Source organism: Oncorhynchus gorbuscha, linkage group LG02 (genome assembly GCF_021184085.1).
Source record: "Oncorhynchus gorbuscha isolate QuinsamMale2020 ecotype Even-year linkage group LG02, OgorEven_v1.0, whole genome shotgun sequence".
NCBI classification, from domain to species: domain Eukaryota; kingdom Metazoa; phylum Chordata; class Actinopteri; order Salmoniformes; family Salmonidae; genus Oncorhynchus; species Oncorhynchus gorbuscha.
Window position 1 is genome coordinate 47,653,601 of NC_060174.1, and position 19,283 is coordinate 47,672,883.

General features: G+C 42.0%; 1 protein-coding gene across 1 annotated transcript; it reads left to right on the plus strand.

Moving 5' to 3' along the window:
* The first annotated feature begins 1,045 nt into the window (after nucleotides 1-1,045).
* LOC124003437 (fatty acyl-CoA reductase 1-like) lies at nucleotides 1,046-18,983 on the plus strand. The gene is made up of 12 exons (XM_046311702.1): nucleotides 1,046-1,245; nucleotides 5,146-5,364; nucleotides 6,054-6,229; nucleotides 6,468-6,647; nucleotides 7,811-7,988; nucleotides 8,099-8,143; nucleotides 8,312-8,439; nucleotides 8,549-8,616; nucleotides 10,044-10,215; nucleotides 14,233-14,362; nucleotides 15,007-15,134; nucleotides 16,424-18,983. Exons 2-12 carry the CDS (start codon nucleotides 5,176-5,178, stop codon nucleotides 16,584-16,586), a joined length of 1,557 nt encoding a protein of 518 aa, XP_046167658.1. The 5' UTR covers nucleotides 1,046-1,245; nucleotides 5,146-5,175; the 3' UTR covers nucleotides 16,587-18,983.
* Nucleotides 18,984-19,283: the final 300 nt, after the last annotated feature.

Below are 19,283 nucleotides of genomic sequence, written 5' to 3' on the forward strand. Positions count from 1 at the left end.
TGGTGGGTCCGACATTGTTTGGGGTGGTGTGTCACAACATCATCAGACTGAGCTTGTTGCCGTTGCAGGCAATCTCAATACTTTGCGTTACAGGGAAGACATCCTCCATCCTTATGTGGTATACTTCCTGCAAGCTCATCCTGACATGACCTTCCAGCATGACAATGCAACCAGACATACTGCTTGTTCTGTGCCCGGTTTTCTGCAAGACAGGAATGCCAGTGTTTTGCCATGGCCAGCGAAGAGCCCGGATCTCAATCCCATTGAGCACGTCCGGGACCAGTTGGATCGGAGGGTGAGGGCTAGGGCCATTTCCCATTGAGCACGTCCGGGATCTTGCAGGTGCCTTGGTGAAAGAGTGGGGTAACGTCTCACAGCAAGAACTGGCAAATCTGGTGCAGTCCATGAGGAGGAGATGCACTGCAGTACTTAATGCAGCTGGTGGCCACACCAGATACTGACTGTTACATCCCTTTGTTCAGGGACACATTATTCCATTTCTGTTCGTCATATGTCTGTGAAACTTGTTCGGTTTATGTCTCAGTTGTTGAATCTTATGTTCATACTAATATTTACACATGTTAAGTTTGCTGAAACTAAACGCAGTTGACGGTGAGAGGACATTGCTTTTTTTTGCTGAGTTTATGTACTTTATATATATTTATATATTATATATACAGCATATATGTAGTATATGTGTTTTTCACTGTAACCGCCAACCACGGGAAGACCCAGGAGCCCTCTCTCAATTAGCGTAAACAGCCAGCTGCTGCCATTCTGCTAATCATCAGATGAGGGGAGGAGAGGAGGTAGGGGGCTGATATGGGTCACTGGGGGGCTGGCTTGATTGGGTAATTTATTCACTTAAAATATATATTAAAAACTTTATAGTAAATACATGACACTGGTCAGTTGTGTGAGTCAGGAACTTGACCCAAGCCCATATGGTGCCTAAGTAACAAAAATAGTAAATGAACAATTACGTAATTTTTTTAATTATTATAATTTATGCTGGGCGGAGGGGTAGGAAAAAAAAAAAGGTTTCAGGCCTTTTGGGCGGGTTTTAACTTGGCATTCATTCGTATAGTTGAGCTAGAACCTGGGAAGCCAGCCCGACCGTCAGCCGTCACGTTTCCTGTGCTCACAGTCCGCAGAAATAGAGTAATTGGGGTGCTGTAGCTACTCTTGTATCCGGGAGATACCTCTGTTTTAACGCAAGAAAACTCAGCCTCGTCCAAATTTCAGGTATATCCGTCTTTCACATGCTATTTTCTCTGGTTGCATTATATTTAGCGCTAAATGTTCAAAGATGACTGGGAATTGCTATCGTTCTTTAACGATGTGCGACAGCATGCCGCGGAAGAGATGCGCAAAAGGGAGGGGTAGCTGGCTAACGTTAGCTAGCCAGTTAGCTAAATTATTTCCAGAAAGTGTTGTAGGTTTGTGTTAAGACTCATTGAGGTCAATCCTTTTCAGAAAGTGTTTGCATTTTCTTGTTTTGGTAGTGCTGTTTTTGCTGTCAGTCATTAGCTAACTAATGGGAATTGCTCACCACCACACCAAAGAAGTTGACATACTAGCTAACGGTTAGTTAGTTATTTAGCTGGCTGGTTGGCTAGTTAGTGTTCTTGCTGTGTGGGGTGACGGCCACAAGTCACTGCCAGTGTCTTCTTGAGCAAGTTTCGCTAATTGACTTGTGGGCTGTGGTGTTCAAGCTTAAAATCATTATCACCTTGTAAGACAATAGCTTATTTTCTAAATTCACATGGCGTGACACAGGATTTAATTTAGCCATATAATTTAAGCCACAAGTAAGTTGTCTGACTTTAATCGAGGTCACAAGATCTCCAGCCTTTTTCCATTTATGCCATTTGACATATATTCCTTTAACTCATTGACGTGAGTGTTAGCCAAAATGATAGCCTCCCCACCCCTTCTCTAATATTTGGACAGGTATAGCTGCTGGTCTATACTAGGCCAACATCACCTGCTCTGATTTTGAATCACTGCTGAGGTGGCCTTGTCAACAGCGTTCTCTGATCTTTGCAGAGGGGAGTCTTACTTCGTACGTTACCTTTTGCGATGTGTTGTTTTCACATCTCTCAAAATATTTACTACAGCATTCAAGTGCCAACTCCAGGGACATGCATGTGTTTTAATCAGGTATTCCAACAGGAGATGTGGTATCTGGGATTACTTGCTTTTACAGCAGTAGAGACCGGATGAATGTGAATGCACTGTGTAGTTTACAGTGCTGTACGGTGAGACCCAAGTGATGTTAGGTTGTGTGTTATTCTTGGCTGGTGATTGTTTTCCTAGGTTGGCCAAAGAGGATGCCAAGCTTGGTCCCCCAAGGAGGACTGCAGAGTAGTAGCTGGATCTACAGGTGTAAAGGCTGTCTTGGTCAGTTGTCCCAAGTGAAATAGAACACTCTCCAGGGGTCCAAAACATTTGAATGATTCTGTAGCAACAGCACTCTGTCTCAGTGTTTTTAGTGAAGCGCCAGAGTCTCCTTTGCACGGCTCTGATACCCACCTGCTAAGCAAGATTACCTTTTACCTCCATTCCTCCAAAAATGGGTATCAGGTTTTTCCATGGTGGTGCTTTAGTGAATACAGTTGTTGCACACCAGTCACCAGGGATTTCTTGATGGCTTTTTATGTCCTTACTCTACATTTGAAGTTTCTCTTTGTGACACCTGTTATCAAGTAGTTTATTTGGTTTATAATAAGCACACACGCATACAGTAGGCCTATATATAATGTGAGGGAAGATGGCACTGCATGCCACAACTGCCTTGCCGCTTGGGCAGAGACACTGTCTCTGTTTGACAAGCTCACAGCTGTCACAGACTTGACACAGGCTGTTATTTACTGCATATAACCAATCTGCTCTGCCACATTGACCTGAGAGAACCTATCCTGCACGTAAAAATGGCTCTCTGATCAGTGCTGTACAGTACCCGTATGCATGTAAATGTTTTCATCAAACTATTATATTAATCTAACTATCCACAATAATCACATTGTGTGCATGTAACCATACTTACTCACTGTTGGACAGAAGTGTTTTAGTGTGAGGTTTGAGTGTTACTTGTTTAATGATCTTGGTGGGTGATATCTGTTTTGAATAAGATATAACATCTTCTGTGTCAATCATTAACCAGTTATCTGTCTGAATAGCGTGATGTATCAACAGTAGCATGCCGTCCACCCGGCCACTATCACTCACAGAGATGAGACTAGTAAACATTTTTTTTTAAATGGGCGTATTTAAACTCTTGAGTTTTAAAGATGCACTATGTAACTTTTCGGGCGACCTGACCAAATTCACGTATGTATGCGATTTCTATGCTTTCTGTTCTGAAGTTTAGGTTTTGCGTGTCTTCCTATTGGTTTTGTACACATGCTTCAAACAACTGAATATACAATGTTTTTGGTTATGGAAAATTTATTTCTCAGCAGTTTCGACAATACAATGATTCTCTACACAATGACAGCTTGTTTTGTCACAAACTGAATGTAGGCAAACTACTATAATTTTAGCAACCAGGAAATGGCAGTGCAATTTCTGCATAGTGCATCTTTAAGTCAGGCTCATATCTGGTTAACCGGATATTAGTGATGCAATTTGATGTTGTGTAGAGAAGGTTTCAATTGACTTTACTGGAACTTTGCCAGGAGTGCTCAACTCTGTTCTCTAGACCTTTCAGTAGATTGTGTGAATGAGAAGCCACTTTCATGAGAAAATACATTTTTTAACCGTAAACCAGGTGTTATAGTAAAACACGTAGATTCTGGTCTTCATTTTGATGTTTTTTTTTTTTTGGTAAAGTGATATATTTTGGTCTTTTTAGTAGTAAATCTAGCTGTTTGTTCAACTTTACCATTGAAATCCCGATGTAGACTACAGGCACTTTGAGAAGTTGCCTCTACGTCATCTCAAGGGAGGGGTTCAGTATGAAATGCACTCCCTTCCAGATGTGCTGGGTGGCACCAACTAAAGGTTTACTATAAATGCAGGTGACAGCGCACCTTATTTGGCAAAGCTCTTGCTGAGTAGTGTGCAAATATATTTAGCATGATGCTTCCTTGACTAGACTACTGGCGGTACACAATATTCAAAAGGCATTAAGGCACCTTTGAGCATATGACCAAATTAAATGTTTTTGCTTAGTTTCATACAGCTGTGCTTTTTTAAGAAGGAAAAAAATACATTTAGGCAATGAGGATTGTACGTTTTTATATTTGTAGCTACATTTATAGCAAGAAATAAATGACCATGGTGTTCATGTTAACTCATTGTATTGTTTACCCATCTGCTATGACTGATTGGTGGCGTAGTCTGCTAAAACAGTTGGCTCAATGGTTGAGATCTGCATGTGGGATTAGAAATCTTTATTTGCCTTACAATATTCATCCCGTGCCCACACTTCTAATTCTGAAAAGTGAGAGTGGTCGCCCTGGTAGTAGTTGTAGGTTTTTATACAGTACCCAAGACTACTGTGTAAATACTGCAGTAAGGGTTGGGTTAAATTGAGCCCCTAATTATCATTATTTCACTTTTTCCCCTCCAACACCGCAATAAATGTGATTTAATTTGTATTTTTATTTTATTGTGCTCCATGGGGGATTCAAATTTACATCGCAATTGGCAATAATGTCAGGAACTCGGGCGTCTTACTACTTTGAGCTAATGGTGCAGACATATTTGCTCGCCATGCACAATTCTAATAGAGCGTATGCTTTAGTGAGAAAGTGTTGATCAGGTACAACAATGTTTACCCACCCCCAAAATGAATTCTTGTGAGCAACCCCCCCACACACACACACACACACACACAATGTTTTTTGAAGGGGTTAGGCAAAGGCTGATATTGGAGTTGAGAGTTAACCTTTGAGTAAAGATCTTGAGCCCGTCGCTCATCTTAATGCCAGTGTGGATTAGACTGGATAAGAGTTACTTACAACTGTGGCGAGGCTGAGTAAGATACAGGAACCAACATACTGTATGTGATATGGGTGCATTTTGTAGATAGAGTAGTTTTTGTCTCTTAACTGGGGTTGGTGTTACTGGTGAAATTCTGTCCCACTAGTCGGTAGGTACTACAATAACAATGCTAACTATGATGTAAATCTTCCATAGGTTGAGGAGGGTTGGAGCACACCTGACAAAATGGTGACCATTCCGGAATACTATGAGGGGAAGAATGTGCTTATCACAGGGGCGACAGGCTTCATGGGAAAGGTCCTGCTGGAGAAGCTGCTGCGGTCTTGCCCTGGAATCAAAGCCGTGTATGTTCTGGTCCGGCACAAAGCAGGGCACGCTCCCCAGGCCCGCATCGCTGACATGATCAACTGCAAGGTGAGCAGAGCTGGAGAAGGATAAAGGTCTAATGGGGCCAAAAGGGGATGTCTGTGGGGTTACGGATCATACCTTCTTGACCATTTGTTACTGGAGATCTAAAACCCAACAAACAAACAGGACCATATTTACAATGTGCTGGGATACTGGAGTGGTACTTGGATATGTATAGGGGTAAGGTATGTGAGTGGGTATGTTTGTGTAGTCAGTGTAGATGTATGTGCATATTATGTTCGTGAGCAAATAACGGAGTGTGTGTATTGACGTATCGGTGTGTGTAGTGTGAGTGCAAAGAATAAGACATAAAGGTCAACTCAATCCATGCAGCCATTTTGTTAGCTATTTATCAGTCTTATGGAAGGGGAATAGAAGACTTGATGCACCGGTACCGCGCGGAAGCGGAGAGAACAGTCGAAGTTGTGGGTGGTTGAAGTCTTAAACGATTTTCCAGGCCTTCCCTGTACCCCGCCTGGATGGCAGGTAGCTTGACCCCCCCCCCGTGACGTAGTCTTAACTAAAGGGATTGCTTTCTTGGAGTGCTTTCAAACCAAAACACATCACTCCACCAACACATTGCTGTCATTAAAAAAACTGAGTATGTTAATTTTGATCTTCTTATTGGCAGTGAAAGTAGCATGATTTGAGTATTACATTTTTTTGCCAACTGTTGCAGCTGTTTGTTATTTCAGCTTTTTGACAGGGTACGAGATGAGCAGCCAGACTTTGCTGAAAAGATAGTGGCTGTTAACAGTGACCTCACCCTGCCAGAGCTGGACCTGAGCACAGAGGACCAGGAAACGCTTGCTGACTGCATCAACATAGTCTTCCACTGTGCTGCAACCATCAGATTCAACGAGCCTCTCAAGTGAGCCATTGTTTCTCTCCTAATGCTACTCCCCAGAGCTTTGCTGGACAATTCTGCAAGCTCAGATTTTTCTACAGGGAGATCTTGTTACTTGCTTCACCTGCAGAGAAATGACTCGCTTCCTTTTAGTAATTAAAGTGTAGGTTATCATTCTAGAAGTATTTCTAACCCTTCTTGTGTACCTGCCCATTGGTTTTTAATATTTGTCATGTTTTGTGACATTTTACTTCCTTCTCAGAGATGCTATGCAGCTGAATGTTCTAGCCACCCAGAAGATGGTGGCTCTGGCCCACAGAATGAAGCACTTGGAGGTGTTTCTTCACGTGTCCACAGCCTATGCCAACTGTGACCGGACGCTCATTGAGGAAGTGGTTTATCCACCTCCTGTTGACTACAAGAAGCTCATCGACAGCCTGGAGTGAGTCCAAGAAATGTGACTTGTTTTTCATAACCCTTCCCATTGCGGACTTGTTACCTTGAAGTTATTTGCAGATTGGTAGAAACGGAATCCATTTATTATTTTAATTTGACCTTTATTTCACTAGGCAAGTCATTTAAGAACAAATTCTCATTTTCAATGACTGTATTAAGATGAATGTCAGTAATACTATATACCAAGAGATTATAGTAATTTACAGATAGGCATGTTTGACTAATGCATAAGCTTGGAATTTCTCAAGGGTTCCTCAATGCCGCTTCATGGACTGAAACTTCGTACCAACACAGGGAGCGTCTCTGATTTGAAACTTAATGCAGTTTGGTTACTGATTGAATGGCACCCATTTGTAAACTATTAAATAAGGACATTTGCTTTACTCCAAATGTTAGGTGGGACTTCTGACTTCTCTTGAAGGTGGCCCAATATGTAACCCATATGGACGAAACGGTCACCAGTTGTGTAAAAGTTCTTGTTCTGTTGTAATGTTTCCACCCTTAAGTATTATGAAAGCCATGTCAGAATCTCTTCAGAGATTTATGTGGGTGGGGCAGTTTTAAGGAAAGTTAATCTCTGAGATATGTGTTTGGTCATTGGCAGAACATTGCAATATAACTGACCTTTTGTGTGGATCTTCCGGGTTTTTTTTCTTCTACAAAGCAAAGTAGATTTAAAAAAATAAGTTTTTGCTGTCATTATTAGGATTTTTTTTTTTTTACAATTCAGTGTAAAATGAATTTTAAAAGACTAAATCCAGATATAAAGTATGTAGAAAAGATAATGGACTGATATATATTTTTTTAAATAATTGTCTTTGATAACTAAAAATCACCAAAATAAAAGCTAGGCAGTCAGGGAGAAACTAAAATTCAAAATATGCATTCGGGAGAATGTGTCATGAAATAGGACCTCTGTTGATTTAGTGATGTTTGAGTCACTCAGATAGTATAAGCCATGGCAAAATGTGTGGAACTGAAGGAAATTGCTTTAAAACGGCAACATTTTATCACTGGCCAACAGGAGGGCCTCTAAAATTGTTCTTCAGCGACTGCACCATTGGCCACTCCCATGGCCACACCCACCATCTAAGCTCAATTTTTATCCAGAAAAAAACCCTGAATTGATTGTGTTTTCATGTTGGTTAGGTGGATGGATGAGAAACTGGTCTCAGCGATGACCCCAGGGCTGATTGGAAAAAGGCCCAACACGTACACCTACACCAAGGCCATGGCTGAGTACCTGGTCCAGCAGGAGTGTGGAAACCTCAACGTGGCCATCATCAGGCCCTCTATAGTAGGGGCCAGTTGGAAAGAGCCATTCCCAGTGAGTGTTCTCATGTACTGAGCAGGCTGTCTTTTAAACGGTATCTACTGTAACTGACCGTAGTAATTTAACTCTGTATACTGGTCATAACATGTTTTCACTTTTCTTAGGGCTGGATTGATAATTTCAATGGACCTAGTGGAATATTCATTGCAGTAAGTAATGGAGAAAAAAAAGTGTGCCGAGTTCTCTTCTCTTATGTAAAATGATCAGAGATCGGACCGCGATCATGACCACGTCAACATTGTGGCTACTCATTATAACCTGAGAAAGCACTTTCAGATGACCAAGTAACGAACTGGATACTTATCTGCCTGATATAGGCAGGAAAGGGGATCCTGCGCACCATGAGAGCATCCAACAACGCAGTGGCTGACCTGGTGCCTGTGGATGTGGTCATCAATACCACACTGGCTGCCGCCTGGTACTCTGGCTCCCAGAGACACACCAGGTCAGGCGCGTGCACACACACACACACACTGGAGCTGGATGAATGGATATGATTATGAAATGCAAATATTCCTTCCAGTTTCTATTTTGTCCCTTTTTTTTGTCCACAGGCCTAAGAGTATATTGGTGTACAATTGCACGACAGGTGGCATCAACCCGTTCCACTGGGGTGAAGTTGGTATGAACCGCTTTCCTTATCTTACACCCGGAGTATATTTGGATATTTGTTCTCAGATGGTCTAACAAAGCAGAATGATAAATTATAATAATAATAATATATGCCATTTAGCAGACGCTTTTATCCAAAGCGACTTACAGTCATGTGTGCATACATTCTACGTATGGGTGGTGCCGGGGATCGAACCCACTACCCTGGCGTTACAAGCGCCATGCTCTACCAACTGAGCTACACAGGACCACAATGATTATCAGTTTTGCTTCTGAGGGCACACCCACTCTTATAACTGTAGTGAGGTGTGAGCAGGTTTTGGTTTACTCACACACTCTTTGGGGTATTAAACTCCCTGGATTAGTGTTTACTGTACATATTCTAGGTAAGCCCTCATTGTGAATGAGTTTTCTTAACTGACTTGCCTAGTTAAATTTAAAAATGAATACATCTGAATGCTAGCCATCTGAGAAAGATCAACATTGTGCCAGGTTTAAAGGAAATGGGTGAAACTATATAACATGACTCATGCTTGAATTAAAGTGTATCAGTCATAAATCCAGTATTTGTTTAGTGGACTAAAGATGGATGGTATTTTCATAGTGCCATTTTGTATAGTTCCCTTTTGCGTTTGTTGTAGTAAATGTCAAATATATTTTTGATATTTGCTACTCATTTACCGTAGATTGTGATGCTGCTTAAATATTTCAGGTGAAATCACTTTTGTTTTTTTGTAACATTGCTTTTCTACGTTCATTAGGCTTACTTTGAAGTCTAGATTTGTGGTGTTACGTAATCTCCCTAGACTCCTGCAATAACTTGTACGGTTAAATAATAATAATGGTTCAAAAGCTCTTCAAAGATATATTGTCTAAACCGAAGATCTTGCTTTGTTGCTGCTTTGTTGTATGCTTGCCGCTTAGCTTTTTCTCTCTACTTTGGAGAAATGAGTTGTGCCAACAATTCACCCTGTTGAACCTTTTCTCCTAGAGTACCATGTAATATCCACTTTCAAGAGGAACCCCCCTTGAGCAGGCCTTCAGACGGCCCAATGTAAATCTCACAACCAATCACCTTATCAATCAGTACTGGATCGCTGTAAGCCACAAGGCACCAGCCTTCCTTTATGATCTCTGCCTCAGGATGACTGGAAGAGAGCCCAGGTAAATGACGCCCCGCTCGGTCACACCCATCTCCCTCCACCCCCCCCCCCCCCACCCCCCGCGTTCTCGCTCAGTGTAGCCCAATGTTCACTGTACCTGTGACGTGATGCTTCTGTCCGGTGTCATGGGGTTAAGGGTGCATAAGCCACCCATATACCATTAGGGCTGGGTTCTGCACTCTTACCCCTCTCGGTGTTACCTCGACCATGTCCTGGCATTGAATATCCTTGTTAAAGGGCTCCTCCCTCCTGTGATGTCATATTCTCTCTGCAGAGTACTGTATAAACATGACCTTCAAGACCAACCCCTTAGAGCAGGCTTTCAGGCGCCCCAATGTTAACCTGCGGTCCAACCCCTTTACCAATCAGTACTGGACCACAGTGAGTCACACTCTACCCGCCCTGCTGTATGACGTGTATCTCAGGGCCACGGGTCAGAAGCCCCGGTAAGGTCTACTACAGTGCCCGTGCCCTCTCAACCCTCTCCCCTCCACCACTGGGTGCTGGTTGTGTGGCATGGTGGGTGGGGAGGAAGCAACGCCTGGCTGTTTACTCGGCTGGCTGCTGACAGGCTTCTGTGTCGTCATGACAAGCATGGGTTCCTGTCCAAAGCATGCTGCAATAATGTTTGAGTTATTTTATTTTGTCGCCCTTTTTGTTTGACCCTTCTGCCTGTTACTGCATTTGTACTTTTTTGATGCAGTTGGAACTATTTGGCTTTGGAAGTCATTTTTTAAAATTATTGTGGAATTGCCTCCCTTTTTATTTGTCGCCATTTTTAGTTTTTCTGAGCCATGCCGTTAAGTCCGGTGTTTTCCCAAATTAGGGGTTGTGTGAGACTCTGAAATAAAAAAGATTCGTGCTTGGTTCGTAGAACCTGAGCTTACTGACCGCTAGATGCGGTTGTAATAAACAGAGCGGTTCTATTTTCTCCTTACAAATCTGCGTCTCTCTTGAAAGATTTAAGCTACAAAATAATGACCCCATCACTGAAAGATAAGACTCCCGGAACACGTATGTGTCTTCTGTTAAACTCTCCAATGCCCACAAGTCGTGCATTACTCATTAGAAGAGTGGACAAGGCACGAAGTCAGACTGGGGGAGGGCATTAATGTTCTTTTCAACACAGATTATCATACAAAATTATTGCCTAATTTATCTTCTGAACTTCCCGATTCATTTCAGTCCCTTCAAACCATACTTTCAAAAATACTTTCAGACCGGTTTTGAAATAACTGTCATAGCCCCAATAAATAAAATATATTTTAAAAAGTTAACATTAGCCTTTGATTACATCACACTTTCTTTTTCTTTTTTTTACATGGTGGGGTTGCAGATAGAAAAAAAAATACAATCAAAATTGGGTCACAGGCCAGAAAGTTTGGGAACCCTAGCATTAAGTCTTCTGAAGTGACCTGGGGTTGATCGCTCCTCATTCTTGTTCTTTACTCTTCAATAATCTCTCCAAATGAGAGGAACCAGTGAACTAGTTGTCCTTTATTAATTGGCCCATCAACACTTCTATTCCTGGTGGTCCTATTCCTGGGCTTCATGAAGCACATTGTGGGCAGAATGGAAAGCACTGGAAGAAATTGATATGCTCAGAAGCCAATGGCATATTGAATTAAAATGGATCAGTGAGTTGAGTGGGTCTACTCATAAACCCACCTTTTTATGCGTTTCATTATGCATCCAGACCACGGTTCAGTCTAAATTAAGTTTTTGTTACCTGATGGACAGTATTGATCCTCAAGTTTACTGTAAAGCAGAAACATTTCTGCAATAAACTTCTGGTAACAGATCTAAGTCGCTTTGGATAAAAGCGTCTGCTAAATGGCATTTATTATTATTATTATTATAGATCTCAATTAGTGAAAATGTAACATTTTTGGTTGTCTGAAATGCATTTGGATTAGTATTCAACACTTTCTATGGGTGAAGTGAATAGATGGGTGTCTCACCCACTGAAAAACGAATACCTTTTTAATGTTTGACTTTCTAAATGGTCCACCGTGCATGTTTTGTCACCTTCCTCTTGGAACACAATGTATCATGGAGGGGGAATCTGAGCTCTGATTACAAGCATGGTTGCTTTTGATGCAATTTGGCATGGCTATTAATCCTCAAACCAGTTTGTTCATGAAACTTTCAACTACAATTAGTACATGTTTTCCTAATGACAATGTAATTGGTGCAAGTTTTAAAACCTTAAGCTACTGGCAGTCAGACATGCCCAGGTGCCCTCAAAGATTGGACAAGCTCTCCATTTACATTGTGTTCAACATGCAGTACATTCGGTAAGTATTCAGACCCCTTGATTGTTACGTTACAGCCTTATTCTATAATGGATTTTTTTTTTTTATGTATCTTCGGTCTCCACACTACCCCCTAATGACAAAGCAAAATCAAGTTTAGAAAATGTTGCTAATATAAAAAAACATAGCCGATCAGATTTACATAAGCATTCAGTACTCTGAAGCCCCTTTGACGGCGGTTACAACTTCGAGCTTTCTTGGGAATCAATCAAATTTATTTATAAAGCCCATACATAGCACAAAGTGCTATACTGAAACTCTGCCTAAAACCTCAAACTGCAAGTAATGCAGGTGTAGAAGCACGGTAGGACGCTACTAGCTTGGCACGTCTGTATTTGGAGAGTTTCTCCCATTATTCTCTACAGAGCCTCTCATGCTCTGTCAGGGTGGATGGGGAGCGTCACTGCACAGCTATTTTCAGGTCTCTCCAGAGATGTTCGATCAGGTTCAAGTCCAGGCTCTGTCCTTGAGAGGCCCAACCATTCAGACTTGTTCTGAAGCCATTCCTGCGTTGCTTAGGGTCACTGTCTGTTGGAAGGTGAACCTTTGCCCCAGTCTGAGGTCCTTAGCGCTCCGGAGCGCATTCATCAAGGATTTCTCTGTACTTTGCTCTGTTCATCTTTCCCTCGATCCTGACAAGTCTCCCAGTCCTTGCCACTGAAAAACATCCCCACAGCATGATGGTGCCGCCACCATGCTTCACCTTAGGAATGGTGCCAGGTTTCCTCCAGACCTGACGCTTGGCATTCAGGCCAAAGAGTTCAATCTTGGTTTCATCAGACCAGAGAACCTTGTTTGAGTCCTTTAGGTGTCTTTTGGATTGACTTCCGTCTGGCCACTGTCATAAAAACCTGATTGGTGGAGTTTGCGATGAGACTCGAAATTGAGCTCAGGTGCATCCTGTTTCCATTGATCATCCTTGAGATGTTTCTACAACTTCATTGGAGTCTACTTGCAGAGATGGGCGAACCTTCCAGAAGGACAACCCATCTCCACAGAGGAACTCTGGAGCTCTGTCAGTGACCATCGGGTTCTTGGTCACCTCCCTGACCAAGGTCGTTCTCCCACAATTGCTCAGTTTGTCCGGGCGGACAGCTCTAGGAAGTATCTTGGTGGTGCCAAACTTCAATTTTTTAAAAGAAAGAATGGAGGCCACTGTGTTCTTGGGGACCTTCAATGCTGCAGAGTTATTGGTACCCTTTCCCAGATCTGTGCTTCGACACAATCCTGTCTCGGAGCTCTACAGACAATTCCTTCAACCTAATGGCTTGGTTTTTGCCCTGACATGAACTGTCAACTGTGGGACCTTGTATAGACAGGTGCGCCTTTTTTCAAATCATGTCCAATCAATTGAATTTACCACAGGTGGACTCCAATCAATTTGTAGAAACATCTCAAGGATAATCAATGGAAACAGGATGCACCTGAGCTCAATTTTGAGTCTCATAGCAAAGTATCTGAATATTTATGCAATAAGGTATTTCTGTTATATTTTGTATACATTTGACAAATGTATAAAATATTATTTTCACTTTGTCCTTATGGGGTGGTGTTCTATAGATTCAGGATCAAAAATGTATTTTATTACATTTTTATGAGGCTTGTAACAAAATGAGGAAAATGTCCACGATCTGAATAGTTTCTGAATGTGCTGTATGTGTCAACCTAACAATACTCAACCCAATGGAGACTGGTATGAGTTAGTGTAAATGAGCTTATAATGCTCGTATGCTTACTCTTACCGGTGTTCTATTTTTCTATTCTAGATTGTGCTGTATTTATACAGTTCTTTATTTTAAAGCTGTGAAGTGTGCAAGCTGTGAAGTGTTTCATCTATAGCGTTGACATACCCTAATCTTTACTTTGGTAATGAATTGGCTTAGAGGGCACTTTTACCCCGTACAAAAAATTCTCATCCGTTGTTCCATCTTGTCTGCTTAACAGACCTCAATCCCCCTGGTCTGTCCCTCTCCACGTCATAATCCGAATCCAGTTGGCTGGGGTTACTTTCCAGCAGTTGGATATTAAAGCTCAGTGCCCTTAACGGTAAAAGACTGCACTGTGCTGTCAGCTCTGTGCCATCTCCCCTTCTACCTCCTTAATACCTGTCTCTTCCCTGTTGCCATGGCGACCACCACTCCACTGCAGGATGATGAAGACCATCACACGGCTGCACAAGGCCATGATGGTGCTGGAGTACTTCACCAGTCACTCGTGGGTGTGGAACACGGACAACGTCACCATGCTGATGAATCAGATGGGCACTGATGACAAGAGGGTACGCTTTACGCCCACCCGCCAGTAGCTGGCGGGTGGGCGTCCTACACACTTGTAGGATGCACACACATACTTGTAGGACCCACACATACATACATTGGTAGGACACATACACACTTGTAGTGTGGCAGACACAGAAATACGAATGGAGTATGTTTGCACTTGTAGGACGAGCACAATTGAATAATTCAGCTTGGTTTTAAATGGAGTCATTGTGTTGGATAGTCAGGGCCTGGCTGAAATGTACAGTGGATGTACACTCAGTGGACAGTTTGTTAGGTACACCAATCCGTTCACGACAATGTTTGAGTCACTTGACCGCAGCTTACTACTATATAAAGCAGGAAGACCGGTATCGAGGCATTTTGTTACCGTTAGAATGGGACAAAATGAGGGACCTAGGTGACTGAGCGTGGTATGGTTCAGTATCACAGAAACAAGTGTCTAGAGTTTACTGAGAATGGTGCCTGTGTCTGACCCTGTACTGGATGGGTGTACCTAATAAACTGTTCACCGAGTGTGTTGATCCAACACACCAAGTGTAACACTTGAAGTTGTACTTTTTGTGTCAAATCTTCCTTGGTTCAACAAAACTTGCTCAATGTCCATCCTTACAGTATGAATCCCATTTATTTGTTTGTCCAGATGTTCAACTTTGACGTGCGACAACTCAACTGGGCAGAGTACATGGAGAACTACTGCATGGGTACAAAGAAGTATGTCCTGAACGAGGCTGAGTCAGGTCTGCCAGCCGCACGCAAACACCTCAACAAGTAAGAGTAATGTCTCTACCTGCACATGTTACGTAAACACAACTATCCTCTTATTGACAATTCCCAAGTCATCTTGAATATTTAATTGTAATGGCATTGACTTCATGTTATTTTTCATTCTTTGATGCACATGCTTTTGTTGCCAAGGGTTAGCTGTTTGTTCACCAGCCCGCAAAGGGTAATAACCTATCCTCAACTGTGTTAAAGACCAGCACTTTACATGTTGCATTTGTTTTTGTTCAGTATAGATACATGCAGGTTTTCTTATGTCATCTGTTGCCCGTGAAGACTAAATGAACCCTTGCTCACCAGGAAGTCATAAATTCTAGAATGAATGCTTCAATCTAGTTGACATTGGTCAAGTTTTCTGTCATCTCTGCTTCTTTCACGGAACAAAGACTTGGACCGGGGAGAAAAGGCAATTACTATAAATATTTTCTGTGCAAAATGTTCAAATGACATCAGTTTGACCGGTTGTGAGGTAATCGAAAGCTGTGAAACTGACCCAACGTGTTTCTGATAAGATTTTAGTTAGACTTGGATGTGTATTTTCTTCTGCAGGAATTGAGAGGTTATAGACCTACTGTCAGTATCTATTTTACCCATCTGAATACATGATACAGTTCCCTTGACATGCCATAGGCCTATTTTAAGTCCCGGTCTAGTTACTGTGGAATTTGTATATCGCCTCTCAATCATCACACTGCCTTCATCCTCTTTTACGACTTCACCAAATCTTTCCCAAACATTACTTTTCTAGTGCCCTTTCTCCTTATTTTCAACTTTCAATTTGGCAGCTTTTCTCTTTCTGTGTTAAACATTGTACTTTTTGCCTCAGTGGATCGACGTTAACGTTTTCTGCCCATTCCCAAAAGCGCTTGGCGACTTAATCGCCAAAGAATAAAAGCAAAACCTGGATGTAGCCTATAGATTTAAATGGTGCTATAATTGTACATTTCTGGATTATGTTTTGGGGGTGTGTTTTTCTCTTTATTCAACCCGACCTCCAAACACCTGCCCTTCAGCCACGGAATATTCCATGACCCTAAAACAATGCATTACTAGCACATATCTTTCTGCTTTTCTGGATCACCAGCAAAATATTTCCCTGGTATCCTCTGTTCTTCTAAAAGTGCTTGTTGCTCACAATATTCAACGGGTAAAGTTCTACTTGAATGTCCTATTCCTTCCGTGAATGCCTGTTCACATGCAAGCTACCCAGGACACGTCATTGTATATCTTCAGTTACCTCCTTCATAATAAAAATAAAACATTTTGTGGGTTTTCAGGTTGAGGAACATCCGCTATACGTTCAACACTGTCCTGGTCGTGTTCATCTGGCGAGTGTTCATCGCGCGGTCCCAGATGGGCAGGAACATCTGGTACTTTGTCGTCAGCCTCTGTTTCAAGTTCCTGTCCTACTTCCGAGCGTCCAGCACCATGAAATACTGAGGCCACGTGGCGTGTTCACCCTGAACCTATCCACCCTCTCTCCCTCCTGCCCGGCCCGCCTGCGGACAGCTATGCATTGGACAATGCTCTTCAAACCCTGGGACTATTTTCAGTCACATCAAAGGGAGCCTTCAGGATTTTGTCTACTTTATCTACTTCCCTAGAGTCAGATGAGCTTGTGGATATCATTTTTTTTATGTCTCTGCGTGCAGTTTGAAGGAAGTTGATAACTAGTGTTGACTGGAAGGCTAGTAACTGCTAGCAACGTGAGTAGATGCCATACACTTTGTCATTGCGCTAACGCTAGTTAGGGTTGGCTGGTAAAACTACCGCTCACTTCCTTCATCCTGGATGCAGAGACTTATACATTTGTATCCATGAGTTCATCTGACTCTGGGGAAGTAGATAAAGGGCTTCACTGACAAAAAATCCCAAAGTATCCCTTTAAAGGTCTGACATAGCATTCATCCTACTGTATGTGATGTGTCCCCTTCCCTCTGCAGTGTGTTCCCTGGTGTGGGAGGTAGTACGGCATTCAACTGTGATGTAGTAAGCATGAATCCAACCAGACCCCAGGTCCTGTGATGCTCCCCTTGCACAGTGATGGTCAGACAGAATTGTCATCGATTTTTCTCGGTTGGTTGTCATGGTCATTGAGCTCTGCTTTGCTGACTGCCCCAGGGTGGTCAGGCGTTGGCTTTGACTAACGGTTTAGATTTTTTTGCTTGAATAGGGATGAAGGCACCCATGTGCTCTATGCTTGCTGGTGGCAATGACTAATTCCCAATGACATGATCAAGCACAAGTTAGATGGTAATGAGATGGCTTTTTTTTTACTGTGCCTAAAAGGTTTTGATGATCTTGCATCAGCTGACCTTGCAGAACTCTCTTTTTAATTTTTCTCCCTATGTTGCATTTAAGCCATTTCTGACTGGACTGTCTGCTTATGATTTTTGACCCAAATACCTCATCTCATGTTGCTCAGAACAGGCAACTGCTCAGAGGACTTGATGCTGGGGTCGTCTGCTGTTCTTTACATTGGTTTTTACTGAGAACAGCTTTTAGGCAAAGCTGTGCTGATCTATTTAAGTCTTTCCCCATGTTGCACAATGTCATGGGCATTTTACTGCTTTGATTACGGCTTTGCGTCACGTTTAGCCTGTTTTCTAGTTTGGGATACTCCATGCATGGGAGAGAATTCTCCTCTTCCAACCCTAAACTCCTTTTATCTTTGTCTTGCTATAACTCTCAAAGGTGGTCTTTATCCAATGTTGGCCTGGGTAGGTTGTGCACATGGGACATTTTTAAATGTTTGTACCTCTCCCTTTAAAAAAAAAATGTTTTCTTGTACATATTGTCTAAGATGTCAGACTGACAGCGCACTTTGTGGTTGTACATTGTATGTGTCCATTTGCCATATAGTTACTTATACCTACAAAACTCTATAGGTCGACTTCAAATCTGACTTACAAAGTATTTTTATGCTATTAAAATGTTTCATGGCTTTTTATTTACTAAAGAAAAAAGCTTGAGGAAACTAATTCAACTGAACCTACTTCAGCTGCTGTATACCATTTTACATCTGTGATTTATTGCATCATGTTGGAAACTGTTGTCAGTTCTTTTTAAGTGTACAATGTTTCTGAATGTAGTAGTTAACACAGCTTGACTCATTGCACAGCTCACTAAAAAGCTACCTATGATTCCTGAATCCAAATTAAGTTAATACTGTAGTGGCTTGTATTTGAATATCGATGAACAAGTTGTCATGTCCATTGTAATAACGGTTTTGAGCAGCACATGTTGAATGGTATCCTTGCTTTTGTCGTCCCTTTTTCCTTGTGGTGTTGGATTTGAAGAATTTAGTGTGTAAACAGTTGTTTTATTTCTGTTGTGGCTTTGCTATTCGTACTGTAGTATTGTTACACTTGTGAAGCAATGGAACAGCAAATTCGGGGTTTATGAACTTGCCGTGCCAGTGGTGAAGTAAGAGAGTGGAGCAGACCCTCTACTACTTCATATTGTTCGGGATCCATGTTAATGGGTCATTCTAATGGTCTTTATATTGCACATCTCTAACATTTACATTCATTCTGGTTTTACAGCATATCACAATGCCCATCTGGACTGACATGATTTAACATATTCCTCTTGCCTTTTGTCTGCCTGCCAAATCTTTGTATTTTGTTGTACTTTTCCCTCTTATTTTACAATGTAGTCTTGCAGAAAGAACTGTCCTATAAATCAATTTGTTTGCCATGACCCTCACTGAAGTCTCCCGAGGATGCGCTCTACAGTTTGAGGGTTTTAAAGTAATTGCCACTGTAAATGTAAGAATAATAATCAATGGGTGCCTTGTTTGTAAACCAAAAAGAAGGAATAAACTGTTAAATCCTCTGTGCGGGAAGTTTTGTTCTTGAAGCTCAGTATTTTATGTTGTTGGGTTGAAAAATAACTCTCCATTAACATGGCTTTGATCGTACAAGATTTTTCTCACTCCAATGATCACTCCTTGGTAGAGAAGAGCTGGTAATACTGCTTGAGCATTCCAGTAATGCCTTCGGTTTAAGTACCAGGTACAATCAGCAGGGATGGGCAACTTTGATGGGGTGGGGGCCACATCAAAATCTGAACATATCATGAGGAGCCACAGTGACTCGCGGTTCTTCTTACCCACACGTGCAGTCAGCCGGCCCT

What these genes read in the sequence shown, in the direction of transcription:
- LOC124003437 (XM_046311702.1), top strand. Translation starts at nt 5,176, where the DNA reads ATGGTGACCATTCCGGAATACTATGAGGGGAAGAATGTGCTTATCACA. An exon ending in CTAGTGGAATATTCATTGCA is followed by an intron (nt 8,144 to 8,311) that starts GTAAGTAATGGA and finishes TGCCTGATATAG; the next exon opens with GCAGGAAAGGGGATCCTGCG. An exon ending in GCCACGGGTCAGAAGCCCCG is followed by an intron (nt 10,216 to 14,232) that starts GTAAGGTCTACT and finishes ACTCCACTGCAG; the next exon opens with GATGATGAAGACCATCACAC.